Below are 19,809 nucleotides of genomic sequence, written 5' to 3' on the forward strand. Positions count from 1 at the left end.
AGGAACCTCCTTAAATTGGGTAATTATTGATGAATACATTGACTTGAATATTATAAAAGTAGACCCCAACTATTGTTATGTCCCTAGTTTTATAGGTCAAGATAAATAAGTTTCTTAGTCTCATTTGATTTTATTATGCTTTTATCATGTTTAGTCATGTTGATTAATAAGTCTCCTAACCTTGCTTTAATTATGTTTAGTCATGCTTCTTTTGGTTAGTTTAATGTTTGTTTTATTGTATAATGATTATTTATATATTTATATGAAATTTTGATTATCTCTAAATGATATAGATTTAGTGTATACCAAGTGGTTGGGAGCCACCTTTGTAAACTTCCCCTATTTTATTTTTATTTTCACAAGAACGGCTATGGATTGTATTATCTGGTTGGCCTAATTGCCAGAATTCTGATTACAATGGGAGTTATCCAGGTCCAAATAGAACCGACCTCCTGAAGTACTGAAGGATTTGTATTCCTCTTCCAGCTCTTTTTGGGTTCTACAATGGAGTTGATTTCTGTAATTTTCCCAAGCTTGAAAATGCAAACAAATTGATTTAGAATCAGGCAATAAAACATAGCTGCTGAAATGATTATGGTATTGGATCCCATGTTTCTTCCCCGTCCCTTATCATTGCCCCGGCAGAGAGAAGTACGGCCTTATTTGCTTCACAATCTGCTTCTTTATTATTATCTCTTAAAACATGAAAATATTTCAAGTTTTGGAACAGCTTTCCCAAGCTTCTAATTCTATGAATCAGCCTTGCTAATCTTAAGTCCCGGGGGGCAGTATTGGTCACCATGAGCTTTATGATCACTTGAGAATCCCCAAGTATGATTGCCTCCTTGATTTCCAGACTCAATAGCAGCTTGAGACCTTGGTAGAGGGCCAATGCTTCCGCTTGAATGCTGGAATTGAACCCCAGCCCCCAGGCAAAGCTGTGGATCAGAATGCCTTCCATGTTATTAACCGTTCCTCCTGCCCCAGCCTTGCCAGGATTTCCTTTTGCTGCCCCATCGAAAAAGAGAGAATGAACCTTATGGTTGGAAATCCAGTCTCGAAACTCTTCCTTATTTATCCCCCTTACTTGCCATTCCTCAAGAGGAATAATGTTTCTGTTGGCTTGACGGAATTGCAGGTTTAAGGAAGTCCCCCAAATAATGTCGAGTTGACTAAGATTCGAATCGTCTTTATGATCCTCCAGGCATTCTTTTAGCTGGATTTTTACCTTAGCCACTACCACTTTGGCATCGTGCTGGGTGTTTCTGAAGATTCTGCTGTTCCGCTCTAGCCAGATCTGCCAACAACAAATTTTGAGGAGGGAAGACCAGGCGGCCTTTATCACTTTGTTTTTAGGAGGGGGAGCTGGATATCTGTTCTGCCAGTTAGTGAAGAGATCGGATATGGAGGCAGGAAGTTCGAAATTTGGATTCCAATGCTCCATCAGTTCTCTCCAGACCTGCTCTGCAAATTTGCATTTTAATACCAGATGGGTGACACATTCCGCCTTCTCTCTGCATAAAGAGCATCTAGACGGGCCATAGATACCACGCCTCTGCAGGTTCTCGTCGGTGAGTATTTTACCGTGACAAAGAAGCCAGTTAAACATATCGATCTTGGGCAGCGATGGAATGCCCCAAACAGTCTTCCACGGGGCCGGGTTAGGAGGAACATATGGGATTGCAGCAAGATTCGAATAGCCACGCGACACAGTATAACCCGCAGCTAAAGAGCCCCAACCTCGTCTGTCTCTCCTACGAATGTGTGAAGGGGCAGCTCCATTTAACATATCGCAGAGGTGATTGACGTCCTGTAGAAGCTCCGCCAGTGGATCTAGGAAGTTCCAGCCAGCCCAACGCGTCCCTTCCCACTTGGAGATGTCCCAGAGAGTGTGTTTACCTGTATTTGTGATCCAATCACGCAACTTCTTCATGGAATGACAGTCCCCAATTGGATCGCGATCCATTATGCGATCTGACCATATGTTGATTTTTTTCCCATTTCCAGGGATCCAATAGGCCTTGGAGCGGATCAGAGGGGCAGCTTTAGAGCTGAGTCTGGCGAATGAAGAGGTGCCTTGGGGAAGAGGCCCGTCCAGACATCTTGTCCTCTCGCCTGCAAAGTATTTCCTCCAGAGCGCTAGCTGAGCCCAGCCAGGCTTGGGCGCTATGATTTTCCAAAGTAGCTTAGCTCCCATGGTGATGTTTTGCAGGGGAAGCTTCTTGAAGTTTAAGCCTCCCTCCATCTGAGGTTTGAGGACTGTCTCCCAGTTGACCAGGGGGATTTTCCTCTCGTTTTTCTTACCTCCCTTCCAGAAGAAATTTCGAATGTGCTGGTCCATTTTCTGAAGGATGCCTACAGGAGCTAGGAGCACTGAGAACTGGAATAAGGGGAGACTGCAGAGAACAGATTTGATCAGGACTGACTTGCCTGCTATATTTAACCAGTTATAGCCCCATGCCTGAAGTTTGATCTTGAATTTTTCTAGTTGAGGTATCCAGTCCCTGCTATAGGCACGCTTGAGGAAGATAGGCATTCCTAGATACTTAAACGAGGTCCATACAGCAGAGGCAACAAATCCTAAACATCTGGCAATGGTGTTGAGCATAGAGGGCGAGGTATTCCAGCAGTATATGTGACACTTTCCCTTGTTGAGACTGCTTCCAGACATCATGCCAAACTCATCCAGAGCCTCTTTGAATCTGGTGGCTGAGTGGATTGAAGCAGCCCCAAGAAGCAGTGTATCGTCTGCAAACAGGGCATGATTTATGTTCTGAACTCCTCTTGCAATGCAAATCCCTGGAATCTCCTAATCTTGCATTTTTTTGTTTAAATGAAAGCTGAGAACGGAGGCTTGGATAACAAACAACAGAGGGGACAGGGGGCAGCCCTGCCTTAATCCTCTTGTAGCTTTAAAGAAACCTACAACTCTGCCATTAATTAAGGGGGCTATCCATGGCTCCGAGATGCAAGCCCGGATCCAGTTTATAAAGCTCTCTCCGAATCCAAATTTTTTTAAAACATTCAACAGAAAGCTATGTCTAACACGATCAAAAGCATTTGCTAAGTCCAGTTTGATGGCCATACCTCTTTCCTTGCGCTGGTGGTTGGAAAGGATTGCCTCTTGAACTAAAATGAAGTTGTCCACCGGCTGTCTTCCATGGATGAAGCCCCCTTGATTCTCATGTATGATTTTAGGAAGAATGTGTTTCAGCTTGCTAGCAATGATTTTGGTGATCAATTTGCAGCCAATGTTACAAAGAGAAATGGGGCGAAATCTGTTGAAAGAATTGGCGCCCTTCTCCTTAGGAATAAGTGCAAGGAACGAGGAGTTTGTGCTTCCTCCAATTTTCTGACAGTCTTGCGATTTTTGTATCATTTTAAGGAGATCTTTTCCCACAATGTGCCAGCAGGATTGAAGAAATCTGGCAGAGAAACCGTCAGGTCCTGGGGCTTTGTCAGGGTCCATGGCAAAGAGGGCGGTTTTGACCTCATCCATGGTGACTTTGGCTTCTAGCTGGAGATTCATATGAGTTGAGATTGAAGAGGGAACCCCGTCCAGAAGACAAGAATTCTGAGTTCCATTCGCCTCTTCGCTGTACAGATTTTGGAAATGGCGAAAGGCTGCCTGCTTGATGCCTGTAAAGTCTTTGTGGATCACAGCTTCTTCTTTGATTTCAGCTATGTAGTTGAAGCTTTTTCTGGCTTGAGATTGTTTGTGAAAATATGAGGTGTTTTTGTCTCCTGCTTTGAGCCATAGGCAGCGAGATTTGACCCTCCATGCTTCCTCTTCGTTTAGGCAGGCTTTGTGGTATTGCTGTTGAAGATGGACCTCTTTGTCAAGAATTTCTTTGGAGATGTGGGCCTCTTCCGAGAGCTGGTGGTGGGCATCTAGCAGGCATTGAATCTTTTTCCTTTCAGTAGCTGGATTAGGAAGAGATTTGGCCCAGCTCTTTAGAACAGATTTCACTCTTCTGAGTTTCTCTTCCCAAATATAGAATGGAGAGCCATTGACTGGCTGAGACCAACTTTGCTTGACAATCTGCAGGAAGCTGGGTTCCTTGATCCAAAGAGGGCTGAATTTGAAGGGGATGGGGCCAAGATCAGTGTGAGTTCAGAGATTCAGCTTGATGGGGTTATGATCAGAGGTGCTACAGGGAAGGATATGCATGTTGGCATCTAAACCAAGCAAAAGGAAGGAACTTTGCACAAAAAAACTATCTAACCTTACTGCAATATGCCCAAGCCCTATTCTTTTATTTGACCACGTGTACTTACCTGAAATAGGCTTGATATCTAGCAGATCCCAGTCTTGGAGAAGGTCCTCTGCCCATTTCCTTGCCAGGTCTCGCACAATGCTTCCTCCACGCTTTTCTGCAGAGTGCAGCGTGAGATTTAGGTCTCCTGCAATGATGATGTTTTCTAGCATGCCCAGATCCGCTTGGTTTCTTAATGAATCCCAGCAAGACTTTTTTTCTCCAGCGCTGACCGGCACATAAACATTGAAGAGGCAAAAGGTTTCTTTAGTAACTAAATGCTGCATCTTTAACATCAACCAGTGGGTGGTTGAAGTCTCAGTTATTAGCGAGAACATGCTATCATTCCATAGAGTTCCCAGCCCTCCAGAGGCTCCTCGGGCTGAGACAGCAGCTGCTTTGCTCTTATTCCAGAGTTTTCTACTTAGGTGAAGGAGGCCCGAGTCCTCCATCTTGGTCTCCTGGAGGAGGAGTATGTCCGGGGCTTCTATTCTTATTAAATTTCTTATAGCCTCTTCTTTGATTTTGCTCCCCATACCCCTGCAGTTCCAGGAGATAATTTTCATTATTTACCTTTGCTTTGGTGGGCTCCCTTGGAGCCTTGATGCTGGTTTCTAGCCATCTTTGGTTTTTTTGCTAACAGCTTCTCCAATGTAGGTTGGCTGCCCTGCAACTTGTCCTTATACGTTTCATGCTCCCTTTTCTCCCGATCTGTTTTGCGCCCTCTTGTAGATCTCCTTACAGAGGCTTGGGAGTCTCCTATTTCTCCTTCCTCCTCTGAGTCTTCCGATTCTTGGTCCTCTTCCTCAACTTCTTCTGGGGTTCCTTTTGAGCTTTCTGCAACGCCTGAGTCCTTGGAGAGATTGGGCTGACCACCTTTCTCTGGAGTGACTGATTTCTGGGCCTCGACTTCATGGGTGTCCTCTGGTTGAGAGCTGAGGGGATCAAACCTGTTTTCTGGGGCAGTCTTGGGCTGGATCTGCTGAGCAGGGCCCTGATGAGGATTGCCATTAGATCCTCCCGCCTTCTGAGCCTTGAGAGAAGTTTTAGTTCATTTGACTTGGTTCCAGCCGTCCTCCTTCCCTTGCACAGATTCAATGTTGGACGGACAGCTTCTGGCGAAATGGCCATAAACATGGCATTTCCGGCATTTAAAGGGCAACTGTTCGTAGTCTAGTTTCTGCATGTGTGTCCAGCTTCCCACCTTGATTTTAATGGCCTCTGGAAGTCCCTCCTCCAGATCTACCTCCACGCAGATCCTGGCACAATCATATTGATCCTTGTTATTCGCTCGATCTATAAATTTCCCCAGGGCATTTCCTATGTGCATCAATGAGTCCCAATTCCAGCAGTGCACTGGAAGGTTTGGCAGCCTGACCCACACTGGGACAGCTTTGGGTACATCTACTGCAGGATCAAAGTCCGGAGTCCATTTGTTCAGGTACAGACCCTGGGGGCCCATGAAGTAGGGGCCGTTTCGGAAGATCAGGTCTTTGTCGTCCTTTGAGGTAAACTCGAAGAGGAAGAATCCTCTCCCTAGGAAGTAGGAGGTCACACTTTCTTGGATCAACGGCGCCCAGTTTCTTTTGACCCAGTTCTCGGTGGATTTGGGAGAAGGCCATAGTCCGGTGAACTGGCCGACAAGAGCTCTCTCGGACAAGGACAATGCTACCTGGATCGGGGTTTCCGGAGGGAGGGAGATCTCAGGGATATCGTCCAGTTTCTTGACGAATTTCGCAGCTTCGACATTCTTCTTCTTAGGGAGACCTTCCAGAAGGCGGTTGAAGGCCTCAGCTGATGAGGACGGGAGGGGAGAAGACCGCCTGGGGAGTGCCCAACACCTCCATGGTCACAAGCTCTGAGAAGAGCCTGCCAAACTCGAACCGGGCCTGCTCAAACCTCCAATGATCTGGCCGACCGCATGGCAGGTGAAGAGCAACGTGCGAGCCCTCCCGCAGAGAGCAGAGCGGCGGAGTGCGGGCTTGAGCGCAGCCTGCAGGACGCGCAGGGAGCGGATCTGGACAGGGCCGAGGGCGATCTCTCAGAGCCGCAGCAATATTTTTCCAAAAAATGATCTTAAAATGGATTGTTTGTAAAGTTCCCCTATTGATTATGTAACTTTTTTCTGATTTCTTGCCCATATCAAGAAGAGATAAATCATTTAAAAAAAGATAAAAACATTTTAGAAAAAACTTATAAAAAACTTGATGAATTGTATTTTGAAAACTAATTTAAAATTTTGTTTGAGTTTCTTCTTTAAAAAAAAATAAAAAATAAAATTAAACCATATAAATATAAGTTAAAATCAAAAAATACAATCAATATCAAATTTAAAAATAACATAAAAATTTAATCTCATAATTAAAACTCTCGTTAAATATTAAATATAATTGTATCTAATTTTTAATATATATATATATAATAAAATAAAAACACAATCCATATCAAATTTAAAAATAACATAAAAAATTAATTTTATAAACAATTTTTTCATTAAATAAATTATATCTATTCATTAACTTTAAACAAAAATAATTAAAGATAAACAAATACAACTACATCCTAAACAAATTTTTCATTAAATAGATCATACCTATTCATTAAATTTAAACAAAAGTAATTAAAGATAAACAAATACAACTACATTCTTTAACAAAATTTCAAAGAATGTTTACATGTGATTTACGCCGAAGTTATTCTTTCAACAAAAATCCTATATTGTTAGATCTAAGATTTTTGTGATCCATAATTTGGAAAACAATCTTTCAGATTAATCACATTGTACAGAGAGAAATCAATTGTAGCATGGATGCATCATTGTACAGTGTTAGCCGCTCAGAATCAGCCGTTGGAGAAGCAAGATTATTTAAGAGAAATTAACTAATATTTAGTTAGAAACTAGCTGTTATGTAATATTTAATTATTTATTATCGAAATTGTCACAATTTATTAATTTAAATAATAATATAATCTAGTAAAATAATATTATAAGCGAGGGTTGACTTAGTCAATGTGAATAAGGAATGAAACTAGCCGTTATCTTGATATAATAATATTAATTAGTTTATTTATGTAATGTTATTGGTAAGGGTTGACCTATTAGATGGAAAATTAGCCGTTATAATAAATAATTAATTTATATAATAATATTTGGTTAAAAGTTAGTTGTTATGTAACGAATTAGTTGGTAATAATGTTAAAAATAATTAATATATTTATCAATTCAAATAATAATATTATCCAAGAATAATATTATTAGTTCGGGTTGACTTATTAATGTGAGATAAGTAGAAAAACTAGTGGTTATGATAAAATAAAATGGTTACTAATATTATTAAAAATAATTACGCCGTAAGGCGTTCCCCTCTGAAATCAACTTTGCTCTCTGCCTACGTGTCATTACTTTGCACCCTTAGATGATATGTTAGACGATTGAGTCATTTTGAGTCGTTAGATTATGTTGAGGTAGCTGCAACTCCTTAACTGCCTGAGCAGCGCATCTGCTTCCTCTCCTTGGGTACTGTATCAACGGCGGGGAGAAGATGCTGGTGTACGAGTATATGCCCCAGGGGCCACTGAGTCTGCATCTGTTTGAATGGGCGGCGGCCGGGCTGAGGTTGCTAGAATGGAAACAGAGGCTTAGCAATGCCCTCGATGTCGCCCGCTGAGTTGAGTACCTGCACAGCGAGCTTCATTCACAGAGATCTGAAGCCCTCTAATATCCTTCTGGGCGACGACATGAGGCCAAGGTCTCGGATTTCGAGTTGGTCAAGCTGGCCCCTGATGGAAAGTTTTCTGTTGAAACCCTTGCAGCGCAATATCTCGATCAACCATTAAAATACTTGCAGTACCATATGCCTTGACCAAGAACAAAACGTTTTCTGTTGAAACCCTTGCAGCGCAATATCTCGATCAACCATTAAAATACTTGCAGTACCATATGCCTTGACCAAGAACAAAACCCATTTAAAATCTGATGTATTTTGAATATCCATTGGGCATATTCGGAGAAGCCCACTTTCATAGGAGTTCTTCAATCATTCAGCGTTTACAGATATATATACAGCGGAGAATATAAAGGATAGATATACAGTGGAGAATATCAATGCTAGACATTTATGCAGAGAACTTGACAGAGTTCAAACTCTGTGTTTTGATTGGGCTGCAAAATGGAAGCAATCAAACAGCACTCATTAATGTTATTTGTATTGGTGGCGTTCAGTTTTTGTATATCAGTTGAAGCAGGAATTACTAGCAGATATGTGCGTAGGGTTAACGATAATGTGGATATGCCCATGGACAGTGCTGCTTTTTATGTCCCCCTGGTTACAATGCTCCCCAACAGGTAATGCCGTCTCTTCTTCTTCTTTGTTATTTTCAACTTGAATGAACAGTCTAATTTTTTAAATGGCATCTAAGGAAGAATCAGCTGATGTTTAGGGCTTTGATTTTACCAGGTTCATATCACTCAAGGAGACTCTGAGGGTACAGTTGTTATTGTCTCTTGGATTACACTCTCCATGGTGAATGAATGTCTGGGTGCCTTCCTCTTTTTGCAGCTCTGCATTTATGTCGCTAACCAAAGGCCTGTAACAAAATATTGCATATATGTGGATAACTAAAAGTCTATAACAAAAGTGTAAAAGTATGTGAACAGATAATGATGGATTGCATACTGATGACAGAGTGGTGGTATGGTATGTGTGAACACAGGAGGGTTGAGAGGCTTCGACAATGTGCTATGGAAAGTGCAAAAGTATAGAGGAGGGAGGAAGCCATCTATTCAGTTCACTTACCACAGTGTGGACGGCGAAGAAGGTGAGCCATCTAGATTTAATGTGGATTCAGAATATGGGTGGGAGGCCTAATTCTCATCTCATTCTTGTTGTTATTGTACAGAAGTATTTAAATTTAAACATCTTGACATTTTCCATTTTACTCATATAAAATATTAACCATTATGCTGATGCATATATAACCTGCAAATTAAGCTATTGACTTCCATTAACATGCATGCAGCGTTCATTTAGAAAAATAATAAGCAACGTTTTGGAATAGTTGCTGATCTCATCTAATCCCATCCCATCCCATGTAGAAGCCAAGCCTGCATTTCTACAGATTTTAAAATTCCATCTCCTTGGATGGGGTTTGGTTGAAATAAGGGATTGTGGGTTTCCAAGTTGAAAATACTGGTAGGTGCTAAAGTGAAGTGATGGGAGATTTTGAAGCATGGAATGAACTTGATGGGAATTGCAGACCTACTAACTGCCTGCCTTGAGGGGAATTACAGACCTATTAACTGCCCTCATAATTAGGAGGGAAATTGCAGACCTATCAACTGCCCTGATAACTACGAGAGATGCTGGTGAACTTGTTGTTTCTTCCATTAATGATTTGATGGATGGAAAATCACAATTCTGAAAACTGCAATTTTACCAATGAAATGGAAATGGATTTGTAGACCCTGTTTTCATTGGAAAAGCTCCTCACTGCAATTTCAATAATCAAAGAATTGTAATTCAACCCAGCCATCACAATTCCGACCAGAAAACTCACCTAAAAGAACGGGATATTTGCTCCTTAATTATTGATTATTAATATTGTTGACAGATAATCATATTGGGTAGCTCTGTCTCTTCTTCTTCTTTGTTATTTTCAACTTGAATGAACAGTCTAATTTTTTAAATGGCATCTAAGGAAGAATCAGCTGATGTTTAGGGTTTTGATTTTACCAGGTTCATATCACTCAAGGAGACTATGAGGGTACAGCTGTTATTGTCTCTTGGATTACACTCTCCATGGTGAATGAATGTCTGGGTGCCTTCCTCTTTTTGCAGCTCTGCATTTATGTCGCTAACCAAAGGCCTGTAACAAAATATTGCATATATGTGGATAACTAAAAGTCTATAACAAAAGTGTAAAAGTATGTGAACAGATAATGATGGATTGCATACTGATGACAGAGTGGTGGTATGGTATGTGTGAACACAGGAGGGTTGAGAGGCTTCGACAATGTGCTATGGAAAGTGCAAAAGTATAGAGGAGGGAGGAAGCCATCTATTCAGTTCACTTACCACAGTGTGGATGGCGAAGAAGGTGAGCCATCTAGATTTAATGTGGATTCAGAATATGGGTGGGAGGCCTAATTCTCATCTCATTCTTGTTGTTATTGTACAGAAGTATTTAAATTTAAACATCTTGACATTTTCCATTTTACTCATATAAAATATTAACCATTATGCTGATGCATATATAACCTGCAAATTAAGCTATTGACTTCCATTAACATGCATGCAGCGTTCATTTAGAAAAATAATAAGCAATGTTTTGGAATAGTTGCTGATCTCATCTAATCCCATCCCATCCCATGTAGAAGCCAAGCCTGCATTTCTACATATTTTAAAATCCCATCTCCTTGGATGGGGTTTGGTTGAAATAAGGGATTGTGGGTTTCCAAGTTGAAAATACTGGTAGGTGCTAAAGTGAAGTGATGGGAGATTTTGAAGCATGGAATGAACTTGATGGGAATTGCAGACCTACTAACTGCCTGCCTTGAGGGGAATTACAGACCTATTAACTGCCCTCATAATTATGAGGGAAATTGCAGACCTATCAACTGCCCTGATAACTACGAGAGATGCTGGTGAACTTGTTGTTTCTTCCATTAATGATTTGATGGATGGAAAATCACAATTCTGAAAACTGCAATTTTACCAATGAAATGGAAATGGATTTGTAGACCCTGTTTTCATTGGAAAAGCTCCTCACTGCAATTTCAATAATCAAAGAATTGTAATTCAACCCAGCCATCACAATTCCGACCAGAAAACTCACCTAAAAGAACGGGATATTTGCTCCTTAATTATTGATTATTAATATTGTTGACAGATAATCATATTGGGTAGCTCTGTCTCTTCTTCTTCTTTGTTATTTTCAACTTGAATGAACAGTCTAATTTTTTAAATGGCATCTAAGGAAGAATCAGCTGATGTTTAGGGCTTTGATTTTACCAGGTTCATATCACTCAAGGAGACTATGAGGGTACAGCTGTTATTGTCTCTTGGATTACACTCTCCATGGTGAATGAATGTCTGGGTGCCTTCCTCTTTTTGCAGCTCTGCATTTATGTCACTAACCAAAGGCCTGTAACAAAATATTGCATATATGTGGATAACTAAAAGTCTATAACAAAAGTGTAAAAGTATGTGAACAGATAATGATGGATTGCATACTGATGACAGAGTGGTGGTATGGTATGTGTGAACACAGGAGGGTTGAGAGGCTTCGACAATGTGCTATGGAAAGTGCAAAAGTATAGAGGAGGGAGGAAGCCATCTATTCAGTTCACTTACCACAGTGTGGACGGCGAAGAAGGTGAGCCATCTAGATTTAATGTGGATTCAGAATATGGGTGGGAGGCCTAATTCTCATCTCATTCTTGTTGTTATTGTACAGAAGTATTTAAATTTAAACATCTTGACATTTTCCATTTTACTCATATAAAATATTAACCATTATGCTGATGCATATATAACCTGCAAATTAAGCTATTGACTTCCATTAACATGCATGCAGCGTTCATTTAGAAAAATAATAAGCAATGTTTTGGAATAGTTGCTGATCTCATCTAATCCCATCCCATCCCATGTAGAAGCCAAGCCTGCATTTCTACAGATTTTAAAATTCCATCTCCTTGGATGGGGTTTGGTTGAAATAAGGGATTGTGGGTTTCCAAGTTGAAAATACTGGTAGGTGCTAAAGTGAAGTGATGGGAGATTTTGAAGCATGGAATGAACTTGATGGGAATTGCAGACCTACTAACTACCTGCCTTGAGGGGAATTACAGACCTATTAACTGCCCTCATAATTAGGAGGGAAATTGCAGACCTATCAACTGCCCTGATAACTACGAGAGATGCTGGTGAACTTGTTGTTTCTTCCATTAATGATTTGATGGATGGAAAATCACAATTCTGAAAACTGCAATTTTACCAATGAAATGGAAATGGATTTGTAGACCCTGTTTTCATTGGAAAAGCTCCTCACTGCAATTTCAATAATCAAAGAATTGTAATTCAACTCAGCCATCACAATTCCGACCAGAAAACTCACCTAAAAGAACGGGATATTTGCTCCTTAATTATTGATTATTAATATTGTTGACAGATAATCATATTGGGTAGCTCTGTCTCTTCTTCTTCTTTGTTATTTTCAACTTGAATGAACAGTCTAATTTTTTAAATGGCATCTAAGGAAGAATCAGCTGATGTTTAGGGCTTTGATTTTACCAGGTTCATATCACTCAAGGAGACTATGAGGGTACAACTGTTATTGTCTCTTGGATTACACTCTCCATGGTGAATGAATGTCTGGGTGCCTTCCTCTTTTTGCAGCTCTGCATTTATGTCGCTAACCAAAGGCCTGTAACAAAATATTGCATATATGTGGATAACTAAAAGTCTATAACAAAAGTGTAAAAGTATGTGAACAGATAATGATGGATTGCATACTGATGACAGAGTGGTGGTATGGTATGTGTGAACACAGGAGGGTTGAGAGGCTTCGACAATGTGCTATGGAAAGTGCAAAAGTATAGAGGAGGGAGGAAGCCATCTATTCAGTTCACTTACCACAGTGTGGACGGCGAAGAAGGTGAGCCATCTAGATTTAATGTGGATTCAGAATATGGGTGGGAGGCCTAATTCTCATCTCATTCTTGTTGTTATTGTACAGAAGTATTTAAATTTAAACATCTTGACATTTTCCATTTTACTCATATAAAATATTAACCATTATGCTGATGCATATATAACCTGCAAATTAAGCTATTGACTTCCATTAACATGCATGCAGCGTTTATTTAGAAAAATAATAAGCAATGTTTTGGAATAGTTGCTGATCTCATCTAATCCCATCCCATCCCATGTAGAAGCCAAGCCTGCATTTCTACAGATTTTAAAATCCCATCTCCTTGGATGGGGTTTGGTTGAAATAAGGGATTGTGGGTTTCCAAGTTGAAAATACTGGTAGGTGCTAAAGTGAAGTGATGGGAGATTTTGAAGCATGGAATGAACTTGATGGGAATTGCAGACCTACTAACTGCCTGCCTTGAGGGGAATTACAGACCTATTAACTGCCCTCATAATTAGGAGGGAAATTGCAGACCTATCAACTGCCCTGATAACTACGAGAGATGCTGGTGAACTTGTTGTTTCTTCCATTAATGATTTGATGGATGGAAAATCACAATTCTGAAAACTGCAATTTTACCAATGAAATGGAAATGGATTTGTAGACCCTGTTTTCATTGGAAAAGCTCCTCACTGCAATTTCAATAATCAAAGAATTGTAATTCAACCCAGCCATCACAATTCCGACCAGAAAACTCACCTAAAAGAACGGGATATTTGCTCCTTAATTATTGATTATTAATATTGTTGACAGATAATCATATTGGGGGTGTAGCAGCTAATAGTAAATCTTTGTTTGCTGTTATTTAAAATAAGAATAGTGTCATGCAGGTTTTCCTGGTGACCTGGATGTATCAGTGACTTATACAATAAGTGGAGACATGGAGCTGAGACTTGATTATGAGGCAATACCGAGGAACAAAGCTACGCCTGTGAGCTTAACCACTCATGCTTACTGGAACCTTGCAGGGCATAACAGCAGTAGGGATATACTGGACAATGCTGTCAAAATATGGGCTTCACATTATACTCCCACAGATGATCATCTGATTCCAACAGGCCAGATATTGCCTGTGGAGGGAACTCCGTTGGACTTCAGGAAAGAGACGATTGTTGGCACCAGAATTAATAAAGTGAAGAGTAGGCAGAGGCCCCCTGGGTTCGATAACAATTATGTTCTGGACGGACCCAAGTTGAAGAATGGGCTGAGGATTGCTGCGAGGATGAAGGATCCTTGGAGTCGCAGGGTGATGGAGGTGTGGTCCACTGCTCCAGCGATGCAGTTCTATACCAGTAATAATCTCAAACACACTGTGGGCAAAGGGGGCTTCCTGCACAAGCCACACACAGCACTGTGCTTCGAGACTCAGGGTTTCCCCAATGCAGTGAATCAGCCTAATTTCCCCTCTGTCATTGTCCAACCCGGCCACATCTACAGGCAAACCATGCTCTACAGGTTCTCACTGGATAAAGCTCCCATATGACATCTAAATTTTAGTCCAGCAATAATGCTGCACAAGTTCTCACTGCTCAGTGGATAAACAGATTCTTGTGTTTAATGGGCACCCTATTTCCATTGTAACCCCAGCAAGCAATAAGAGAATTCCACCAATAATTTCCTATTTCCAGCAATAAGAGAATTCTCAGAGGATCTGTATTTTTTATTGTAAGTCCAGCAATAAGAGAACAGAACAAATAATGCTCTAAAAGTTCTCAGTGGATAAATAGATTCGTGCGTTTATTATTTCCATTGAAGTCCAGCAACAATACAGAGAATTCTCAGACAGAGAATCAATATCTGTATATGTCTGCCTCTGTGCACTTACAGGACATTGGTTTTCATTTGACGGGGAATTTGGTTTTGTGTTTGGCCTCTGTGTTTGGAAGTATAAAATGAAGTGAAAATAAAAGAAAATCATGAAAGTGAATCTCATATATATATGTCTGCCTCTGGGCTTTCTCGTTAAATGTGTGTATTACAAAATGTTGGTTCCATTTGACCGGGAATAAATTGGTTTTCATTTGGCTTTTACCATTGGTGTTACATGTTTTTTTTTTCCAATTATATATTTTAGTTTTAGTTAGAAATATTATTGCACCTAAAATCATGATATTTTTTGTCCAGGTGTAAAAATCTATCATAGTTATGATGTTGTTTAATAAAATTTATATGATGTTGTTTAATAAAATTTATTGTATTAAATATGATATAAATAATTTTAAGGGTGTGAGAATTTCGTTGTTGTTTTTTTTTTTTTTTCCTTCTCAGATTTTTGAGTTATATATATATGTTTTAAAAAATAATTTCATTTATTTAAGATTATGATTTCGATTAAATTTCAATTTTTAATTACTATTTATTATAATATTTATTTATATATTTAATTATAATATTATTTATATATTTGAATATTGTGGTTATTTTATCTTAGCTACAATGATTTGGTGAAAAATAGGTTCAAGTTTTGGAGACATGTTGTTATTGGTCTGTATGTGGCATTTATGAAATAGTTGTATGTGAAGTATAAAATGGATTTTTAGACGGAATACAACAATACAATTTCTAGTGATATTGTGATTGCTTGTTGCTCAAAATGCACTTTCGAATGCATAAATGGATTCAACACCCTAAAAAACCCATGAGACACTCAAACTAGTGTGATTTCTTGTTGCTTAAAATGCACTTTTGAATGCATAAACAGATTCAACACTCTAAAAAACCCATGAGACACTCAAACTTTGCAGATTAAGCTACTTAAACTTATGATTCTTAAAAACCCTTACGGGATTTCGGAAAAATGACAAAAAAAAAAGTGCCCCCAAAAAAAGGCCAGTTCATCTATTAGTTAGACTAGGTACCTTGTGTAATAGTGACAACCAATCTTTCAAAGCTACCAAGTCTCTAGGAATTCAATAAAATAAAGAGTCAAAATCATTGCAATTTAGTAAGCTAGGGAGCCGTCAAGAGTAGTTAAACTTACTAAACATATGTTTCATATTATTAAATCTATGCAAGTTCAAAAGTAGTCTTATCTTCAATCTTCATTTTATCATAAAAATTTTAATTTAGTTAGTCTATTAACGAGTTCATTGTGTACGTTGTTAGCATTGATATGAATCTTCACTATACTTGTTTGTTTTAAGCTAAAAATGTTTAAAAAATCATCTTTATCAACTACATTAATATTGATAAGGTCTTTGTGACATTTCCACTTCTTATTAATGATCCCATTATCTTTTTTATTACCAACATTAGGGTTAAATATCATATGCTTATAAACTTTTGACATAATCTATATTATTAGTACAATCGATTTTTCTCATATGTCTGTATAGTTAATCTAAACCTTAGAATCTCTAGCTCACTCCTTTTCCAATTTATAATAGCTACTATTCATATTAGAAGATACAAAACTAACCATGACTCAACTTCATAGATTTATGCTTATATTTTACAATCATGGCTTTAGTTTCTATTGAAGAACACCATGCCTCAATCAAGAGAATGGACTCAAGAGCATTTCCTTTTCTAGATTTATTTAATTATAATCTAATTCCTTTGCAAACCCAAACTTCACAAGTTGGGATAATTAAAATGTTGAAAATGAATTTTTTTCCTTATCCTAGTTCCAAGCCTCAACATTCCTACATTTGTTTCCAATACCAAAGTAAGCGTTCAAACCACAAATCATCATCTTCTTCATGCTATGGTTTTAATTTAAATTTAATGCCCAAGTATATGTAGGTGCAATCACCATAAAAGTAAAATTGAAAATGAGTTAATTTTTAGAATTTTTATCCTTCTCTTAGTTTATCAATATTAATGGTAAGCTCACCATTTTTCCAAAAATCTTGAAGAACATTAAGTTGCTTGTAAATATCACCAATATTTATTTGCGCATCGAAGCTAAATGGATTATAAATGTAGCTTGAAGAGATTTTGAAGAAGGGGTATGTACATCCAAGTGTGTCACTTTGGGGAGCCTCGATGCATTTTTTCAGAAATAAAGATGAAACATTAAGGTTGTGTAATGATTTCAGACAACTGAATACCGTGTTAGAGTCAGTATTTGCATATTGCCATCAGTGATCAAAACTTCTCTTTTATATCATACTAGTGTCCTATGTTGGAATTTTTTCATTCCACCTAGGTCATCGTGTAAAAATTTACTCACTGATGGTAGCCCAAGTTGAAACCCCATCCCCTCTCAAAAATTTATATGTTGAGCATACATTGACTATAAAAGCTCTTTCATCATGGTTTGTGTTAGTCAAGTCCACCTGAAGTCCAATCATTCAAGGTCCCATTAGGTCACTAAGTTTTATTTTCCAAGGTCCAATAAAACACCATTTCATTGCATAAGGCCAACAAAGTATGAGAGTGAAGCAAATAATATCCCTTTGTAGTCAAACAATGGTTTACAAGCATGTAACCATGGTTGCTAAAGTTCCAATTTTGATTTTAAGTAAGAATTTCTTTCCATTTTGTAATTTTATTTCAAAAAAGAGAGATGTAATAATTTTTATTTATTTATGTAATTTTATGTTTATGTAGTAAGTCACTATTCTTAGCTCTTTACTCAAACTCCATTGCCAATATCATCCAAACTAAAGTAAAAAGTGAAGATTGCCAAAACTTCAGCATCATCCACCTGCAAAGGAAAAAGTCGGAAAGAAAATTAGCAAAGAGGACAAAAAGAGGTCAAATGAAACATTAGAAAGTGGGTTTGAAAAGAAAAAGATCGAATTCACTCACCTATAAAGGACTTCTTGGCTTCAAAATCAGCTTCATTTGCCTCCTAACACTCATTGAGAAAACCCCAAGAGAGCCTTTTCACAGTTCTGGGCAAAATCAGTAGAAACAGGGCAGGTGTTGCATGTTTTCTTCTGGCGCTGCATGTTCTCTTCTGGCACTGCGCGTTTCCTTAAGGCATTGCGCATTCCCTTAAGGCGTTGTGCGTTTTCCCGAGGCACTGTGTGTTTGTCCAACAATGCTCCAGTCACCTCCTCACCTCCTCTAAATCCATTTCAACCTCAAAACAAGTAAGTACTAGCTAAGGGATGTGCTTATCCTCCTCCTCAAGTCAATTCCTAAGTGTTTGAAAGGTTTTATTGAAGATTTCGTTTAATTGTTATATCTAAACTCTAGATCTCCCCCAAAAACTACCTTCCACTCTCATTCCCTTTTATACATTTCCCTCTATCCTCCTCCCCTTTCCCTAAACCTTTTTATCCCACATACCCTCTAACCTTTTGTCCTAAAACCCTAAGTCCTAGGTGATACAACTACCTAGGCTGTCAAACCCCCTATATTGAAAGCAAATTTCCCCCATCCCCAAACTATCATACTACTACCCTATATCCCTCTCTAATACAAATATCCCTTCACCCATCGTCTTCATCTTTACCCTTCCCCATTTACTATTCCCTAAAAATTGCTTTCCCCTACCTTAAACCTCCCTAGGGTTTGATACTAAACACCATGATAGAAGAGGAATATATGATCTCTATGCAGGTACAACAATGTTGCAACAATAGTAATCTTAGTGATGACCTTGATAGTGCAATGATAATAAAGACCTCGGTGAAGCAACAATGATGATGATGAACTCAACAGTGAAAAAGAAGAGGATTGGTGTGTTGTTCTTAGAGTGGCCTAATAATTCAAGGTTCATGGTCTTGGTATTCGTCATTTGGAATCTCTATAAGAATAATTGTGTGTGGGTTTTCCTCTCAAAGAGTGAGAGGTTTTGGCCCTGGCAAAAAGCCAACATCTTGTGTTCTTGTCTCTTGTATTTTGGTAACTGTTTGATGAAGTAAGAAATACACACGCTAATGATATCAAGAGAATATTGTGCTAATAAGAAAAAATTAAAATACCTCACAAATAGTTATCATGCTAAGAAGAATCACAATAACTACATTTGCTCTAGATTCTTCAACAAATACTAAATAAGTGTAAGTACTAATATCAGGAAAGATTAATCTGAGAGAGTGCTTAGATGACTATTGGGAATTCTTAAATCCAAAGTTTTCCATTGTAGAGTTAGCATTGGGGAGTCCGAGGAGGTTAGGATAAAAAAAATATTTCACAATAATTCTCTCCAATTTCTGATGCTCAATAAAGGTGATCTTAAGGGACGCAAGAAAATATTCTTTGATAATGTGTTAATATTGAAGAGTAGGAAAGGGTAAGAACTTCAATGTTGAAATAATTGATTTATATTTGATTTGTGATCTTTGATACAGGGTGTTGTGAGGGGAACAAAAGAATACCCTGAAATGTCATTGATGTCAGAGAGTTGGAAGAAGAAGGTTTAATGATGGATGTAATAGATTATGATATTCAACTTCCAAAATAGGGATTTTATAGGGAAGTAGAGAATACCCCAACAAGTAAGTCTTGGAGCCTATTCAAAGGGTGATCTTCAAAGGATTTCTTTGTTAGAATCCTTAGATTGATGGGAAGAGGACTATGGAGGGGCCCCATATGATTGTTGAATATTTCCAATTAGTAGGGGGAGGTTGTTGGGCACAACACTCACTTGTAAACTAATTAAATGAAAGTAAATGGAAATAGCATGAACTTTCTTAAGAGAAAGGAAATAACTACTCTACTAATAAAATGAAGTGAATACAGTCCCTTAATTCTACTTATAGGAAATGAAATAAACTATTTCTCTCTGGTCAACGAGTTTGATGCTTTAACTCCAATTTCTAGAGTGGTTGACTATGTTGGTTGTATGGAGGGACCACATTCAAGTATAGTCAAAGCACATTTGCACATTTTGCCACTAGAAACCCTATTTCTTGCTACCAATCAATGAAATTCTTTTGTAAATTTATGGTATTAACAATTTCAT

General features: G+C 38.6%; 3 protein-coding genes across 7 annotated transcripts; 2 read left to right on the forward strand and 1 right to left on the reverse strand.

Annotated features, from left to right (window-relative positions):
* Positions 1 to 592: 592 nt before the first annotated feature.
* LOC149250563 (uncharacterized) lies at positions 593 to 4,708 on the reverse strand. Its single transcript, XM_089453695.1, has 3 exons — positions 4,279 to 4,708; positions 2,927 to 3,984; positions 593 to 2,809 (listed from the first exon to the last, which is right to left on the reverse strand). The coding sequence occupies exons 1-3, from the start codon at positions 4,706 to 4,708 to the stop codon at positions 593 to 595; spliced, it is 3,705 nt and encodes a 1,234-aa protein (XP_089309821.1).
* Positions 4,709 to 7,715: 3,007 nt separating this feature from the next.
* LOC149250564 (uncharacterized) lies at positions 7,716 to 11,406 on the forward strand. 5 transcript variants are annotated; one of them, XM_089459141.1, is made up of 5 exons: positions 7,716 to 8,601; positions 8,714 to 9,074; positions 9,992 to 10,057; positions 10,220 to 10,352; positions 11,270 to 11,406. In XM_089459141.1, the coding sequence occupies exons 2-5, from the start codon at positions 8,991 to 8,993 to the stop codon at positions 11,293 to 11,295; spliced, it is 309 nt and encodes a 102-aa protein (XP_089315267.1). In that variant the 5' UTR covers positions 7,716 to 8,601; positions 8,714 to 8,990; the 3' UTR covers positions 11,296 to 11,406. The 5 variants fall into 5 exon arrangements, with proteins under 5 accessions (XP_089315267.1, XP_089315266.1, XP_089315265.1 ...); XM_089459140.1 differs by lacking the exon at positions 11,270 to 11,406 and having other exon boundaries at positions 8,714 to 8,779; positions 8,942 to 9,074; positions 10,220 to 11,263; XM_089459139.1 differs by lacking the exon at positions 11,270 to 11,406 and having other exon boundaries at positions 8,714 to 8,779; positions 8,970 to 9,074; positions 10,220 to 11,263.
* LOC149250565 (uncharacterized) lies at positions 11,296 to 14,673 on the forward strand (the record flags this gene model as incomplete). Its single annotated transcript, XM_089453696.1, has 4 exons — positions 11,296 to 11,335; positions 11,526 to 11,630; positions 12,804 to 12,908; positions 13,778 to 14,673. Coding segments are annotated over 4 exons (903 nt in total), but the record flags the coding sequence as incomplete, so codon positions are not given.
* Between the last annotated feature and the right edge of the window lie 5,136 nt (positions 14,674 to 19,809).

The sequence above is a fragment of the Pinus tabuliformis genome, chromosome 7 (assembly GCF_031772625.1).
Source record: "Pinus tabuliformis cultivar Carrire ecotype Pingquan chromosome 7, CPIR1, whole genome shotgun sequence".
In the NCBI taxonomy this organism is placed as follows: Eukaryota; Viridiplantae; Streptophyta; class Pinopsida; order Pinales; family Pinaceae; genus Pinus; species Pinus tabuliformis.